General features: G+C 28.1%; 5 protein-coding genes across 5 annotated transcripts; 3 read left to right on the plus strand and 2 right to left on the minus strand. All coding sequences in view use genetic code 12, as the record gives it.

Moving 5' to 3' along the window:
• Positions 1–919: 919 nt before the first annotated feature.
• On the minus strand, positions 920–3,469 carry KGF54_002932 (uncharacterized protein; the record flags this gene model as incomplete). The annotated part of the gene is made up of 1 exon (XM_051763465.1): positions 920–3,469. One exon carries the CDS (start codon positions 3,467–3,469, stop codon positions 920–922), a length of 2,550 nt encoding a protein of 849 aa, XP_051620302.1.
• A 131-nt stretch (positions 3,470–3,600) lies between these two features.
• KGF54_002933 (uncharacterized protein) lies at positions 3,601–4,263 on the plus strand (the record flags this gene model as incomplete). The annotated part of the gene is made up of 1 exon (XM_051763466.1): positions 3,601–4,263. The coding sequence occupies one exon, from the start codon at positions 3,601–3,603 to the stop codon at positions 4,261–4,263; it is 663 nt and encodes a 220-aa protein (XP_051620303.1).
• A 1,989-nt stretch (positions 4,264–6,252) lies between these two features.
• KGF54_002934 (uncharacterized protein) lies at positions 6,253–10,053 on the plus strand (the record flags this gene model as incomplete). The annotated part of the gene is made up of 1 exon (XM_051763467.1): positions 6,253–10,053. The coding sequence occupies one exon, from the start codon at positions 6,253–6,255 to the stop codon at positions 10,051–10,053; it is 3,801 nt and encodes a 1,266-aa protein (XP_051620304.1).
• Positions 10,054–12,130: 2,077 nt separating this feature from the next.
• KGF54_002935 (uncharacterized protein) lies at positions 12,131–13,882 on the minus strand (the record flags this gene model as incomplete). Its single annotated transcript, XM_051763468.1, has 1 exon — positions 12,131–13,882. One exon carries the CDS (start codon positions 13,880–13,882, stop codon positions 12,131–12,133), a length of 1,752 nt encoding a protein of 583 aa, XP_051620305.1.
• A 1,496-nt stretch (positions 13,883–15,378) lies between these two features.
• On the plus strand, positions 15,379–18,105 carry KGF54_002936 (uncharacterized protein; the record flags this gene model as incomplete). Its single annotated transcript, XM_051763469.1, has 1 exon — positions 15,379–18,105. One exon carries the CDS (start codon positions 15,379–15,381, stop codon positions 18,103–18,105), a length of 2,727 nt encoding a protein of 908 aa, XP_051620306.1.
• Between the last annotated feature and the right edge of the window lie 167 nt (positions 18,106–18,272).

Consider the following 18,272-nt stretch of genomic DNA (forward strand, 5'->3'; position numbering starts at 1 on the left):
TCTTTTTTTTTTTTATAAAGTAAATCGTTTAAAAGCATAATACATATTGAATTTTAAACTTTTTTTTTATTTTTTGTTTATATCGTTTAAGAAATTATTTACTTTTTTTTTTCTATACGATGAGATTTTTTTAATAATAGATAATTTAAATTTATACGATGACATATGAATGATAAATAAATTTTAAGTAATAAGCGAGAATCGGTTTAAAATTTATACTTTATATTATATTCTTCGATGGCTACCACTTGAATGTTATATTTTTAAATTGGTACAGTCAGTTTGATAAAAGATCATATGAATTGATGTGGACATATTAAGTAATTTTGACTAATCTTAACATATAAAATACTGTCAAATTGTTCTGAATAACTGTAAATTATATCGTTCACTTCTTACTAAGTAGTGACTAAAGATCATAACATTTGATCGCTTGATGCTTCGACTGGTCCATTGAAATATTCCTTTTATTAATTATCTTGGCTCAAATGAATGGTGGAGTGATTTGAAGTCACGAATTGAGAGAAAACCCCCCTGCATTGAGGACTTAAAAAAGTAGTTTATAAATCATCTGATTATTAAACAATTTTGTGGAGACCTATTTACAATAATAAAATACGAACAATTGGAACAGCTTTACCGTCAGATGATTTACGACCCATCCACTTTCCAATTGCAAGACTATCGAATATTGGCTTTTATCCTAACAGGACTGGTGACAACTATCTTTAATTTTCATTATTTTCAAGTAAAACAATCAATCTCAAATGGTTAACACTACACACAAAATTATGCTACCATACTATCGGTCTTAAATTCAATTTAAAGCCGGCTACTACTTGACTTAAAATGTACAGTTTTACGAGAAGTTTGTATTAATCAGAAAAAAAATAAAAAATGCATTTCTATTAGCCATAAATTAAAGTAAATCTAATAAGTCTGAATTGATACCATTACTATTGGTATTATTGGTACTAGTAGTATTTGGTTTTAACATTGAATTTGGTTGTAAAATTGATTGACTACCTTTTGGTGATAATACAGTATTAAAACCTGGTGGATAATTTACATTTGTCAGTTTATAATTTGTCATAATATTATTATTTGTAGTTGGAGTAATTGGTAAATTCTTCATTCTATTAATTGAGGACTCATTTGCCTTTGAATTGCTTGCCAGTTGAAAGTCATCAAATTCATCCTCATTACTATAGTCATTTTTCTCAAATGTACTTTTTAAATTACTTAATAAGTTATTTGTGGTTTGTGTAGAATTTTGATTTGTTGCACCAAATGATAATGGAGTTGGTGACGATGTTAATGACGATTTGTTGGAATTCAATTGTAATGGTTTTGTTTGTGATTGAACTCTTGGTTTTGGTTTTGGTTTTGATGGTTGCATTATTTTAGTTGTTGGTTGCATAATTTTAGATGTTGGTTGCATGACTTTTGATTTTGGAGCAGCTTCCTCTTTTTCTGGTTGTTTTATAGTTTGTGATTGTAATAATGATTCGAAATTGCTTGATGTACCATTATTCGATGATAGACTAACTGCTGGTAATTGCTCAACTTTTTTGTCAACTAATTGCTTTTGTATCTTGTTGATAATTGATATGAAACTCTTAAACTTTTTTTGATCACATTCACAATTGAATGCAAATAAATAACATTGAGGTAATAATAATTCTATTGAAGTTTTCATATCTAAATTTATATGTTCACTTGTAATGATTTTCTCAAAAAATGTCAATAGTTTAATAATAATATCTTGATCTTTATTTTTAATGGTTTTAGTTATGGGTAATAATTGTTCCTCTATTATGATTCTATCAATTACTCTTTTATCAATGAATGCGTCAAATGTATCTAATATCTTTAATTTTGTTGAATACACAGTTGTTGATTGGAAGATCTTACAAAGTAATGGGAATAATGTATTTTTCATATATGGGAATTCTATCTTGTCAACAAAATTAGGTAGGTATGATAAAAATGTTTCTTGTAATATAATTTGTACATCCTTTTGATCTTGTTCTTTTGATGATAAAGTAAACACAAGATCTAGTATGCTTTTGATAAATCCAATAAAAAGTTTATCATTTGATTTTTCTTGTAATACTGTCAAATTCTTTATTAAAACTAACCTTGTTTTAACTGAAGCATTTATTAATTTGGTGAAAGTCTTTAACTTTTTGACTTTTTCGTCCTTAAATATTACGTCATAAACTTTTTCGGTAAATGTAGTATTGTCTTTGAATAATACATTGAAGACTCTATCTTGGAAAGTCAATGCAGATAATGATTTGGATATTAATAATATAATCTCTAATGATAAACAGATTAATTCATCAACATTTGGATCTATCACCGCTGATTCATCTAATACGGTCAACTCATTTATAAGTACACCAATTAGCAAAGGCAATAATTTCAGTGACTTGAAAGCTTGTGGAAATTCATTTATTAAAGCAGCATCTTCCTCAAGTAACCCTTTCAAGAATACAATTTTTTCATTGATTGTCTTTGTTGAAAACTCATCAATGAACCACATTGCTTTTATAATACTACCATTGAAATAATCAGAGTCAATAAATTGATCTAAAGATAATCTATCATATGGATATCTTGCTAATAATTTAGGAAATAAGTTAAACAATTTTTCAGGAACATCTTTCAAAATGTATTTTAATTCGGCTGGTCTATGATTATAAAATTTCCTTTCAAATTTTTTAAACTCTTGTTTATATTCTTGTAAATTATCCGCAGTAATAAGGTAGTCATGATTATATAAGAAAAATATCAACATTCCAAATGACCAGACATCAGTTGTAAATTCTAATTTCCCTGAATCAATTAACTCTGGTGATGTAAAACTCAAATTTAGATTAGCAAATGGTACTGCTGAATTTGATATAAAAAATGAGTCCCTTTCTTGTGGGGATATTTCATTTAAATTTTGTAAAAATTTGAATCCGGCTAATTTCCAATCACCTTGATTGTTGATAAAAATAGATGATGGTTGGATATTTAAATGTATGATGTTGTTGCTATGTAAGAATTGTAATCCTTTTGCGCATTGTAATAACCCCTTTTGAATTGATAAAGAATCTTGTGTACCGGCTGTAATTAAATTATTTCCAATTGATTCACTAACAAATAAAAATTTGGTCTTAGTTTCCTCTAGGACTTCATAAATTGTCAAAACTTGTGGATGTTTCAATTTACTTAATTGGTTCACTTCGAGCTTTATTAGTTCATAACATTCTTTAATAATTTTCTTTGGATTTGTTGATTGATTTATTCTTTGAACTTGTGATTCGAATTTAGTCTTATCAAATATAAATACTGAAACTATTCTTCCACTTTTATGTTTTGCAGGATATATTGTCCATGGCTCAGATACAAATGTAGGATTATCCAGAACATTATATTGAGCTCTGATTCCTGTCTTGAAACCCAATGAACTTAACATTGACGATAAGTGAATATCATTAATGGACCTCAAAATATTTTTATTTTTTTCTATTTTTAATTCAATTGAAAAACAAATCTTAGACAAGCAATAGCTTCAACTAATACTACATCATTAATACAATTCTCACCATGGATATACTAGATAATACATTTAGAAACTCCGCTGAAAGACTAGATAAACCATCTGCTTACCTAATACGAAAAGCCAGAAACAATTATGGTGAACTAGAAAGAGCTATGACATCACGAACAGTATATGTTGGAAATCTATCACATTTTACTACTGAAGAACAAATTCATGAATTATTCATGAAATGTGGTCCAATTGAAAAAATCATAATGGGATTAGATAGAAATAAATTAACACCTTGTGGATTTTGTTTTGTCATATATAGAACTGAAGACGGTGCATTAAATGCAATGAAGTATTTACAATCAACTGTTTTAGATGGTCATAATATATCAATAGATCTTGATCCTGGGTTTAGAGAAGGTAGACAATTTGGTAGAGGTAAACATGGAGGTCAAGCGGCTCAAGAAGCAGCAGCAGCTCAAGCTAATGGACAAGGATATGATGGATCAAATTTTAGAGGTGGACGAGGAAGAGGACATTTCAGAGGTAGAGGAAATGGTTTCAGAGGTGGGAGAGGAAATTTTAGAGGTAGAGGTGGAGCACAAAATAATCATGGTGGATTTAGAGGAGAAAAATCGAGTGTCTATATACCGTCAAAAGATCCAAATTATGATGCTCCAACTACTTTTAATCCAATGGCAAATATGAGTCAACAATAGCAAATTTTTAGATAAGGCATACGGGGTATATATTTGAATAAAAAAATCACGAAATTAAATAAAAAAACTATAAAAATAAAATTGTAAAATTTCGAGCAACGTATAAGAAGTAAAATTCTCTTCTAACTTTTTCTAAGGATTATCTGAGTCATTGGCATTTTCCTCAGACTTACTTGCAACCATCTTTTTGGTATGTTAGAGGTTTAAAACTGCCAAAAAACCCTACTTCATTGGACCGTTCCCACAATTGATATTGTTATCTGAGAAGAAATTAAGGAAACAGTTATTGTCATTATAACAAACTCTTGCCAATTTACCATCTTTAGTTGTACAATTTGGAGTTAATGGACTTTGTCTATATTTGTAGTTCATAAACTTTTGATTAAATGCTGTATCGTTATAACAAAATTTTTATAAGAAGTTCTGGAGATTTAGTGACAGTTTTTACCTGACAGAAGTCTTACAATGGTGCTTAGTTATTGCAATTTCATGAAAGGAATTTTCAATCACAAGCGATAACTTTTGAGAAGAGAATCGTTGATAGTTTTCATTCAAAAACCGTCCTGTTTTCAGTTATCTAAACTAATAATAAATGTATTCCTGTCAATCTTATTGCGGGATTATTTATTCAGATTAATTGGTTGAGCATATGTTGGCAATTAGGTTGATCTCTTAAAGTTTTCAAACTACATAGTCCGGTTCAAAAGCTTGGTGAAACTATGTATAATTTCTGAGCAGCAAATTTTTTTCTACGAGCATAGCTATATTTTTCTTAGTTTTTTTTGTTTTTCAGGTTCTGATTCATACTTAATTTAAGACTTTAAGCATAAAAAATGACTTTTTTTGAAGTCTTAGATTGTAAATAGACGTGATTGTATTCTTTTTTTTGTACAAGGTTACCATTTTCAATGCAATATCAAAAGCGAAACTTGTATTATATTTTTGTCCAGATTAATCCTGTTTCAATTTAAAATGCATGCTAAGTAGATCTATTATGTTGTCTTAATTAAGAAGAGATTACATCTTTTGCTTATAATTGAATAATTTTAGTTTTTTCACCTAAATTAATTCATAAATTTTTTAGTCAAACGTTTTTTGTTTTTGCGTGGTTTTCAAAATTTAATTGATTTATTCCTAATTTCAAATAAGTGCTAATTTTAATGTTTGAAGTTTTGTACTTTTATTTTGTAGTATTTTACAATTTAACAAGTTGGTGAATGAAATCCAACTTGAGATATATGTAAGAAAATTTGGGTTATGACTGATGATGCTTTGTAGCTGATGCTAGTTTGTGGCTAGTCCTAATTATCTTTCAATTACGTTAATCGACGATCATTCAAAATTCAAATTTGATTGTGTACCTTAAATAATATTTTATTATAATTACAAAATAGAGTTTTGTGTAACTTCTTTATTATGATTTTTAACTTTTTTTCCCTTTTTGTAATCAATATTTTGCAACCAAATAATTTAGTACTTAATATTTGCAACAACTTGACAACAAACCAGCTAAAATAAGAAAGCTTGACAACCATACTAAACAGCTAAAAGACTTTTTTTTGACTTGTTTTTAAGCTCTTTTTGGTAAAATTATCACCCAATTTGTAAAATTATACGGCTTGCATTGCAAATATTTTTGTTGATCTTTCTAATAATTCATTATTAATTGCAAGAAACTATATTATTTTTATTGATTAATTTTACAAATTGTGTGTGATAATATTAAATATGGGTTGTTGCAAAATTCAAATAGACGAGTTTTATATATTATAAATATGTCTGAAATTAATCCAAAAGTATTAAACAAACTACTAAGTAAATTATGAATATTAGATTTTTTCCTCAATAATAAATTATCTTCAATTATATATCAATATCAATCAGCTAGTCCCTTAAGTTACTTTACTTATATATAATTATTTTTATTCATATTATTTACGTTAACTATTTAAGTTAATTACTTTATGCAGATTACACATTTTGCACCGAATGTCACCTAGAAAAGTCACTGAATCAAGCATGATCAGTCTTTTCCAAGAAGCATCAGTATCTAACAAAGATTCAGTTTCAGCCTCAGATATTATTACGATTAATTATTCAACTACCAAAAAACCACAATTCATCGAACAACAACAAGATAAATCGATTCATGATAAAAGTAATTCAACAACAACCTCAACTGCACCATCATCATCAAAAGTTAGAAATAAATCAACAACAACCTCAACTGCACCATCATCAAAAGTTAGAAATAAATCAACAACAACATCATCAACCTCAACTGCACCATCATCAAAAGTTAGAAATAAATCAACAACATCATCATCAACCTCAACTGCACCATCATCATCAAAAGTTAGAAATAAATCAACAACAACCTCAACTGCATCATCATCATCAAAAGTTAGAAATAAATCAACAACAACCTCAACTGCACCATCATCAAAAGTTAGAAATAAATCAACAACAACCTCAACTGCACCATCATCAAAAGTTAGAAATAAATCAACAACAACCTCAACTGCACCATCATCAAAAGTTAGAAATAAATCAACAACAACCTCAACTGCACCATCATCAAAAGTTAGAAATAAATCAACAACAACCTCAACTGCACCATCATCAAAAGTTAGAAATAAATCAACAACAACCTCAACTGCACCATCATCAAAAGTTAGAAATAAATCAACAACAACCTCAACTGCACCATCATCAAAAGTTAGAAATAAATCAACAACAACCTCAACTGCACCATCATCAAAAGTTAGAAATAAATCAACAACAACCTCAACTGCACCATCATCAAAAGTTAGAAATAAATCAACAACAACCTCAACTGCACCATCATCAAAAGTTAGAAATAAATCAACAACAACCTCAACTGCACCATCATCAAAAGTTAGAAATAAATCAACAACAACCTCAACTGCACCATCATCAAAAGTTAGAAATAAATCAACAACAACCTCAACTGCACCATCATCAAAAGTTAGAAATAAATCAACAACAACCTCAACTGCACCATCATCAAAAGTTAGAAATAAATCAACAACAACCTCAACTGCACCATCATCAAAAGTTAGAAATAAATCAACAACAACCTCAACTGCACCATCATCAAAAGTTAGAAATAAATCAACAACAACCTCAACTGCACCATCATCAAAAGTTAGAAATAAATCAACAACAACCTCAACTGCACCATCATCAAAAGTTAGAAATAAATCAACATCAACCTCAACTGCACCATCATCAAAAGTTAGAAATAAATCAACAACAACCTCAACTGCACCATCATCAAAAGTTAGAAATAAATCAACAACAACCTCAACTGCATCATCATCATCAAAAGTTAGAAATAAATCAACAACAACCTCAACTGCACCATCATCAAAAGTTAGAAATAAATCAACAACAACCTCAACTGCACCATCATCAAAAGTTAGAAATAAATCAACAACAACCTCAACTGCATCATCATCATCAAAAGTTAGAAATAAATCAACAACAACCTCATCAACCTCAACTGCACCATCATCATCAAAAGTTAGAAATAAATCAACTTCAACCTCAACTGCACCATCATCAAAAGTTAGAAATAAATCAACTTCAACCTCAACTGCACCATCATCAAAAGTTAGAAATAAATCAACAACAACCTCAACTGCACCATCATCAAAAGTTAGAAATAAATCAACATCAACCTCAACTGCACCATCATCAAAAGTTAGAAATAAATCAACATCAACATCATCAACCTCAACTGCATCATCATCATCAAAAGTTAGAAATAAATCAACTTCAACCTCAACTGCACCATCATCAAAAGTTAGAAATAAATCAACAACAACATCATCAACTACAAATGACCATACAAATAATTCCAAAACTTTCACGAATTTTTTCATCAAAATTCATCATTTATATAATTTCAATGAAACATGGCGTTTAATACTTGCCGAGTTAGCTAAAACAAATCCGAAGTTGAAAAAAGTACTTTCCTTCATTAAGAACATAGATTCAAAAACTGCCACTACAAATGAAGAACAAGAAGTAGATGAAGATAAAGCTATTCAACAAAAATTAGCTTTTGAACTTGAAAGAAAAAGCTTATTTAAATATGATGATACTCCAATATTCATAAATGGTGAGATGAAAGATTATCAAATTGATGGCTTGAATTGGATGGTATCTTTAGATGATAATAATATATCTGGTATATTAGGAGATGAAATGGGTTTGGGCAAAACCTTGCAAACCATTGCGTTTATGGGTCATCTTAAATATAATGGGAACAATGATGGTCCTCATTTAGTTATTGCTCCAACTTCGGTAGTTAATAGTTGGCAATTGGAATTCAATAAGTGGTTACAAGATTTTAAAATCATTGTTTTGACAGGGAATAAAGAAGAGAGAGCAAAAATTATGGAGAAGATTTTAAAATATGAGTTTGATGTACTTATAGTATCTTATGAAATTTTTTTAAGAGATGTAAATTTTTTGACATCAATCCAATTCACTTACACAATATTGGACGAAGCTCATAGACTAAAAAATGAAAAAAGTATAACAAGAAACCAAATCAATCTTCTACAATCAAAATCTAAAATATTAATTAGTGGAACTCCATTGCAGAATAATATCGAAGAATTATGGTCATTAGTAAGATTTATCATCCCAGATATATTTGATGAGAAGGAAGACTTAAATAAGTGGATTAATAATCAAGTTACAAATTCAGATCCTTTACAAAAATCAATAGAATTGTTAAAGCCCATTTTATTGAGAAGATCAAAACAAAAAGTCTCAACACCATTACCAACTAAAAAAGAAATAATAATTTTCACCAAATTAACTTCATTACAAAAAAACTTGTATGAAGCAATATTAAAAAAAGATTATGAGACAATCAATTCAAACAATCATAATACTTTGAAAACAAGGTTGACAAATATAAGTATGCAATTACGAAAATGTTGTAATCATCCTTATTTATTTGATGGAGCAGAACCAGGTCCTCCATACACAACTGATGAACATTTAATTAATAATTGTGGTAAAATGATTTTATTGGATAAAATGTTAAAAAAATTTAAAAATGAAGGTTCAAGAGTGTTAATGTTTTCACAAATGTCAAGAGTTTTAGATATTTTAGAAGATTATTGCAATTTTAGGGAGTATGAATATTGTAGAATAGATGGTTCAACTTCATATGAAGATCGTATTGAAGCAATTGATGATTATAATGATCCAAATTCATCCAAATTTTTATTTTTATTAACAACAAGAGCTGGTGGTTTAGGTATAAATTTAACTTCAGCAGATATAGTTGTATTATATGATTCAGATTGGAATCCACAAGCTGATTTACAAGCAATGGATAGAGCTCATCGAATTGGTCAAACAAAACAAGTTAAAGTATTCAGATTAATAACTGAGAACTCAGTAGAAACTGAATTACTAAAAAGTGCTACAAGGAAAGCACAATTAAATAAATTTGTTTATAAGAATGGAGATGGTGAAAAAGAAGATATTGATTTGAATAATTCTGGTATTATAAATGTAGCCAAGGATCATAAAGTGCAAGAAGATGATATAGAAGAGATTTTAAGAGCTGCTGAAATACAAACAAGTAATTATCAATCAAAAACCTCAAATATTACATTCGCTGAAGCTCAAATCCCAACAAAAACTGATGTTTATATTTGGAAAGGTCAAAACTTCAAAGAAAGAAAGAGAAAAATTGAAGATGATGTTGAGATATTAACATATAAAAGACCAAGAAGATAAAGGTTTTTTATGGGTTATAGTGGAATTTCTTTATTACATTTTGATGATTGTATAGTATTAGTTCAGTTTGTAGAGTATATTAGATTTTAAATTATGTATATTATTAATTTTAAAATAAATTATAAACTAAACTATACAAGGTTATAGATCCACGCAAATTTAAAATCTTTAAAAATATGATCCAAGAAAATTATGGACCACATAATACAATTGGTGATTGAAACTGTCTAATCATGTTTGGTTTTTTTTTTGTTAACATCTGTGGCCTGGGTAAACTCTTGAGAAATTGCTTATATCAATTTGGGATTTTGTTGAGCAAGAAAGTAAATAAAAATGACCAGTAACATACAATTTTGAACCCTAAATCATAAAATTGGTTTAATTTTATTATTTAATTTATTTTATTATTCAATTCAAATTTCTAATGACTACAGCCGTCAAAAAAGAAACTATATGTTTTATGTTTGTGTGTTATCTATATCTTGATCCACTCAGTATTGATGTGTTGCATAAGCTGGTTTTCCTGTAATAATTATTTTCATTGATAATTAATGTGATTATTTTACTATATTGGTTCTAATATTGACTGATGTGTAACATTCATGTAAAAATTTTATCAATTCAAATCTAATTAATTTTGAAAATGGATGATCAGTTGCAATTTCAAATTTTCCAAACCAACTTCAACAAAATCTGTAAATAATTTGATAACTGATCACTTTGATTTCAAGTTGCTTCAAATCACTTAAAAATAATCTAATAATTTCTAAATGTGGTCCAAAAACTTCTTCTAGCTTTTTCAGCTAGTTCGTTTACAGCAGTTCTATTACTTGGTACATAGTCCAAGTTATCAAATTCTGCATGACTTAAATGAAGTTATCGTGAAAGTATAACTTTTAATTCAATAGATTGTCCCCACCTTTCTAACTAATTCACTTGTAAGTAACATACTTGCTTTTGTTTTATCTGTCACAATTGCAAAACAAACACCGGCTGCACCAATTATTACTGCTGGTTCAACAACAGAAAGGAATTTCAATCATAAATTTATCCAATGCAGCATTGTTTAAATAACTCAACAAAGTTGATCCAGTAATTTTGATAATAATTTTAGTGGAGCATCATCAGTAGCACATTTTTATCTAATTTGATTTTATAAACTTTCTTTAATTGCTCTGGATTTAATTGAATCTTGGTTATACTAATTAATCGATGTTGTAAATGAGATGTATTCCAATCTGCAACTATTTGATTATGATGAAATATTAAACTATATGGAAATGTATATTATAACAAAATTATATGCAGAACATTGAAATTATACAGAAAAGATGGAGACATTTCCAAGTATGTAGAAAAAGAAAAGGACTAAGCAATAAATATAAGAAGATACTAGTATATAACTGTTAGAACAAGCATATATAGAAAATACGAATTGAAGTAACTAAATTGTTATTCTGTATTTGAATCATTTGACAAATGTATGATCAAAATTTAATCAAAAACTAAAATAATTTTGTGTAGCTAAAACTAATTTTGCAGTCATTTGAGATTGATTTAAAATAACCATAGACTGTTCTAGAGAAGTCTAAAATAATACTTTCCAACAAATTGTATTACAAATTACAGATTTAAGACATTTCTTCGTCATTGGTAGTAAGTTTACACAACAAAAGAGATATTAGAATGCATCAATATTTGTCTACGAGCAACAAGTACATCGATTACTACTAAAATTTGATATAAATGATGAAGAAATTTGCACTCAGCAAATAAATAAACCCAAGTGTCGATTTGATTTGGATTTGATGGTAAAATTAGTGGTACTTTTGCAGCATCAACCAACAAAAAGGAATACACATCTATCTTAAACAGTTTGAACCTCAAGATGAAAGGGAGAAAAAGTACGTTCACACTAGACTTTGTAAGATGCAAGCAATTTTCACGGTAGCTTAGAATTATGTCAATAACATAACTAATTTTTAGTATAAAATAACTATAAAAGAGCAAGATGTACTACAATTGTATACAATAACTAAAATTTTCCATTCATTAATTAGCTTATTAATTCATTTAACTAATTATCATCTGAACTTAAGCTTTTAGCTATAATAATCTGACTATAATTAAGTTGAGTAATATTTTTCTTGGTTTCAAAATGAGTTGGTACAAAAATGAAATGATCAAATTTCTCCTCGTTGTCTTCATCTTCTGAACTACTGATTTCACTTTCTTCATCTTCTAAACCAGAATTATCACTTGATTCATCGTCTGAACTATTATTTTCGTTTTCTTCATCTACTGCACTAAGATCTTCTTCTTCTTCTTCCTCTTCTTCTTCTTCTTCTTCCTCTTCCTCTTCTTCTTCTTCTTCTTCTTCTTCTTCTTCTTCTTCTTCTTCTTCTTCTTCTTCTTCTTCTTCTTCTTCTTCTTCTTCTTCTTCTTCTTCGTCTAAATCAGAATTTTCAATTGGATCACCTACTGCACTATTATCATCATCTTCTTCTTCTTCCTCTTCTTCTTCTTCTTCTTCTTCTTCTTCTTGATCTTGTAATTGTAAACTATTATTTTCACTAACACCATCATTTGCACTCAAATTTTCATCTTCTTCACTAGCACCATCATTTGCACTCATGTTTTCATCTTCTTCTTCTTCTTCTTCTTCTTCTTCTTGATCTTGTAATTGTAATTGTAAACTATTATTTTCACTAACACCATCATTTGCACTCATATTTTCATCTTCTTCAATAGCACCATCATTTGCACTCATGTTTTCATCTTCTCTAATTTTTGGAAATTTTGATTGAAATTTTAATGAATAATAAAATCCTGAATTATTTTTATCAATGGAAATTGAACCTTTTAACAATTTTGGAAATGCATTTATTGAAAACGAACCATGAACTTGGGATTCATAACTATTACAACTGGAATTCATTTTAAAATAATTACCGGCAATAACGTTTAGCATCAAAATTTTTTCAGCAAAACCTTGATTAAAAGTAACAATTTTGAAAACTCCATCATATGTGGGAAGTTCTCTACCAACACCTTTTATAAAGCTTTTCAAATGGTTTTTATCAAGCTTATAAATGAAATCAGGAATTTGTCTTTCTTTTTTGTACGGAGCGACTGTTGAGTTTATATTGAAAATGTCTTTTAAAGTTTCAATGAATTCCCCATATTTAGTTCTTTGAATAATTAAACCTTTTTTATCATTATTAACATATTCAATTTGTACCAGCTCTAAAATTATTTTTGCGTGTTTTAAAACTTTTTTGTTGAAAATTACACCCTGCTTATCAAATCTACCATACTTGGTTAGTAATCCAAAAATATTACATACTTTTATAGTATCATTGATACCCAAATTTTTAGCAACTTCTTTTAGCTCCACAAAATCAATACTATCATCATTTAAGCCATTGGTGAGGCTTTGTAATCTATGACAATTCACATCGTTTAAACTTTGAGATTTATAGTAAATTGGATGAAACCTGCTATTCAATAAGGATAAATCTTTGGTTTCAGATTTATCATCAATCCCATCACCAATTCTATTGAGGATTTGTTGTCCAAATAACAATTTGAACTGTAAATTTTTTTTGTCATTGATACTTAAAACCGGTGATTCATGTATATGTATCGCATGAAATTCTGCATCTCTGAAAATACACTTTCCTGTTTTTAAATTATAAGCTAATACTTTAAATTTAATATTCTTTTTTAAAGCATCCTCAATTTCATATAAATTTAATAAACCAATCGATGTTACAATTTTAGCTTCATCATATATACCACCATTTAAGTAATTTAATTTCTTGAACATGATAGAAACAGTCTTTAATTTGTATCAGTGAATAGACTTAAATAACAAAGTTTGAATTATCTATGAATAATATTGTTGAAATTTTTTGGTTGACTTTAATTGTAAAATACATAAATTGTGACAATTTTTTGATATAATTAAAGTTTAACAAATAATAATAATTTATTGAATATATTATTATAAAATTAAGTAAGGCTAGGACAGTCCCATGTCACTAAGCTGAAACTGTTCACATCGACCGAAAGGACCTCAATTTGGTAACATATTAAAAAATTATGTAAAATTGTATAATCAATCATGCATCTCTAAAAATTTTGTTTGAAATTAATTAATCATATGAACAATTTTTGCTACCATAACACCTCTTGACAACCGTTATGAAATTTGTAATTATTTGCCTTATTTGGTATTGACAATGAAAGATCATTAATTTAATCTGAAACAAATTTCAAATTTTACGGGGTAGGACAATAATTATTTTTTAAAGAAAAAAAAAAAAAAAAAAAAAAAANTAAATTTGTATTTGTTTAATTAAAAATGTATAAGTCTTGGCAAACTTAATCTAGTTAAAACTTAAAATTTAAAAAGTTTTATAATATTTCATTTCATAAAGTCTTAAGTTTTTATGGAATATTATAATTACATATGAAATATGAAATATGAAATAAATCTAGACTTTGTTAAACAAAATGGAGATCTATGTCAAATTTGCCAAATTAACAAAGTTGAATGAAAATGAAAAAGAAAAAGTAGACAAATTTTTTTTTTTTTTTTTTCAATACTTTACAAATTTTAATTATTTTGTAATTAGGTATTAGATCAAATTTAAACATAAAACTCAGAATATCATCAATACATAATTATTATTGTAATATATATATATAGATCGTCTGTTAAAGTAGTTTATAAGTAAATAAGTAATATAAATTATTTGATTATTATTATTAGATACATCTTTTAAAATACGATACGATAGATCTAATTAATAAAATAAGAACACAAAAATAAAATAAATTATTTATTCAGTAAGAAATAAAAAATAAAAAATAAAAAATAAAAATTAAAAATTAAAAAATTAATAATTGAGATAAACCAAAGGTCAAGTCAAAATACATGTTTTTATAAAATGACAAAACTATTAGATACCATGAGTAAATCAAAGAGAGTGATTCAAATTGAAACAAACATATAATAACTCAATACCTATTAATTAGATGCAGATTCATTGTATAAACATAGACAAAACAATCATGAAGCAATAGTTCAAATTCAAAAGTGAAAATAATTTAAATATTAAAAATCAGCGTTTCCACCATGTTTCAGATTTGAAAGTATAATTAGACGACCAAAAATCGTCAATTGATTATTAAATTCATAATGAATACCTTGATGATTTTCCGTATTTTATTATATAATTTCATATAGTTAATTAATTTTCATTTATTCACAAATTTTTCATTATCATTAACTTTAACCAAAATTTCAAAGACCACATAATGGCTAATGAAGACTTATTTGTTTCAAATTCAAGTTCAAGTTTAGATTCAGATGGGATAGAAGATGAAGAAGAGGAAGTTGATCTATCTGGTGAAATGAGTCAATTAGATATTGATGTTGATGTTGGTAATGAAAGTGGTAACAATATTGACAAAGTTTCATTAGAATTTTTAAAAGCAAATTCAATTAAATTTGATGATGAAGTGAGAGTCAGTTCAAGTGAAGACAGAGACAATATGGCTGCTTTCAAATTTCAATACAAGTTATATAAACGTAGCATTAAGTTTGATTTTGATACATGTGGCAAGAAACTGAGTAATCATAAAGAGTTTAAACAATTAGATTTTTTTCAGAATAGAAGAATCAAAAAATTCAAGTTTAAAATTAGGGACAAATTAGATTTATCAAAATATGCTAATTTGAATTACAAAAAATATCGGCATAAAGATCCAACCAAATGGTTTTTCAAAGACCAGTCAACAAAAATCAAGTATCCACGCAATTACAAATTGGTAATAGATAGAGTATTCAACAACGATCTGGATCATGAAGGTGTTTCTGCTACAGATACAGAGTTGCTCACGCAACATAATGGTTGGAAAAGTATAGATCTAATTGATTTCGATAAAGAGAAAATAGCTTGCTACAACAACAAATCTAAATCACTTATTTATCAATTAGCTAGTAGAATTACATTTTCCACTGGTTTCAAGCAAATTAGGAATTTTGATGGTTTAGTCTTGGGTGTAGATCAAAAAGTTTTACATCAACTAAAAAATACTTCAATTAAAAGATCAAGTTACGGTCCATTTGTAAATGCTGTTCCACCAAGAAGTAAAAATGAAGGTCATGACAGAATTAGATTAAAGCATTTTATTGATCATGGCTACAAAGGAAATGGAAATAGAGAAATTGTGACAGAAATTAGAAATTTGTTAAAGTTGGACTCCCAATCCAAGTTCATCAGTTTTTTGGAACTCTTAGGATTTTTCCTAGGAGATGGGAGTCTCAAATTTGATCGAAATGGTGATTTGGTATATATTATTTTTGCACAAATTAAATTGGCTGATTGTGTTTACCTCGAGAAGTTACTTCTTAATTTGAATTTAAAAGTGGGAAAAGATTGGAGAGTGCTTAAAAAAGTCGTTCAACATCCAGGATTGGAGTCAAAAGTTCTTGAAAGATTCAGAAAGCTTAAAGAAAATGACTTTGAATATGACAGTAGTGAAAATGATAATGCTTCAGATGATGATGATGAAATTAATACCAGTGGAAACGATAATGCTTCAGATGATGATGATGAAATTAATACCAGTGGAAATGATTATGCTTCAGATGATGATGATGAAATTAATAGCAGTGGAAATGATTATGCTTCAGATGATGATGATGGTGAAATTAATGCATCAATTAATACCAGTGGAAATGATTATGCTTCAGATGATGATGATGATGAAATTAATACCAGTGGAAATGATTATGCTTCAGATGATGATGATGAAATTAATAGCAGTGGAAATGATAATGCTTCAGATGATGATGATGACATTAATAGCAGTGGAAATGATAATGCTTCAGATGATGATGATGAAATTAATAGCAGTGGAAATGATAATGCTTCAGATGATGATGATGAAATTAATAGCAGTGGAAATGATAATGCTTCAGATGATGATGTTGAAATTAATACCAGTGGAAATGATAATGCTTCAGATGATGATGTTGAAATTAATAGCAGTGGAAATGATTATGCTTCAGATGATGATGATGAAATTAATAGCAGTGGAAATGATTATGCTTCAGATGATGATGTTGAAATTAATAGCAGTGGAAATGATTATGCTTCAGATGATGATGATGAAATTAATACCAGTGGAAATGATTATGCTTCAGATGATGATGATGAAATTAATACCAGTGGAAATGATTATGCTTCAGATGATGATATTATTCAAAAAGAAAAAGATACTGAATCTCAATCTGAAGATATAGCAGAGAAGGTCGACGAAATTGATGTAAACCAAGTATTAGATGAAGCAGGTATTACACACTGTAATGTATTCAGTTTCACAATTATATCAAAAGTCTGGAAATTGTTGTTCACCAAATTCTTTGCTGAAAAATACACAACTTCAAGATTTTATATCAAAAAGAATTATAAGACTTCTGTTAAACCAACAAGTCATTTAAGTTGGTTTCATCAATTGAACCAAATGGAAACTTCTGCCATCCTCGAGGGCTTAAATCGAGCTGATGGCAGAAGTGAAAGGAGAAATCTGATAGGAACTGGAAGTTTTGATTTCATGAACTTCATATCACAATTGAGTACTCATGCCGGTAATGGCTCTAAAGTTTATGTCAACAAACAGCCAATTAGATATTGTTTATTCAAAGTTCGTGAACAACAGGTAAGAAGGGGTAATAGGACCATAATTAGTCAACGTGATTATCAAAAATTGCGAAAATGTGACCAAAAGTTATTTCATCGCTATATGGAAAATGCGGAATCTGTTTATGATATTGCTTTCAGGGATTGCAAAAGAAAGCTTACTTTGGATGGTATTAGAACTCACAAAATTGAAGATATACCAATTAAGATAAAGAAATGTAAATTAATGAAATTGAAGACTAAATCTGGTTTTGTAATAGTCAGACCAAAGTTGGCATCTGCTGGGTCACTAATAAGAGGTAATCCTACCGTTATCGCTAGTCACGAATTTAATTAATGGGTTTATTGTTCTTATTGCAAAAATTAATCAATATTCAAAAACTTACTATTAGCTGTTGTATCACATTATTTTTCATAATATGTATACTCAAATTAACATTCAATACAAGTAAAATCTGATATTCTCATCTAGGTTAAATATTTGAAACAATTATCTCTTATAAA

Source organism: Candida jiufengensis (assembly GCF_024610255.1).
Source record: "Candida jiufengensis strain CBS 10846 chromosome Unknown scaffold3, whole genome shotgun sequence".
Lineage (NCBI taxonomy): Eukaryota > Fungi > Ascomycota > Pichiomycetes > Serinales > Debaryomycetaceae > Lodderomyces > Lodderomyces jiufengensis.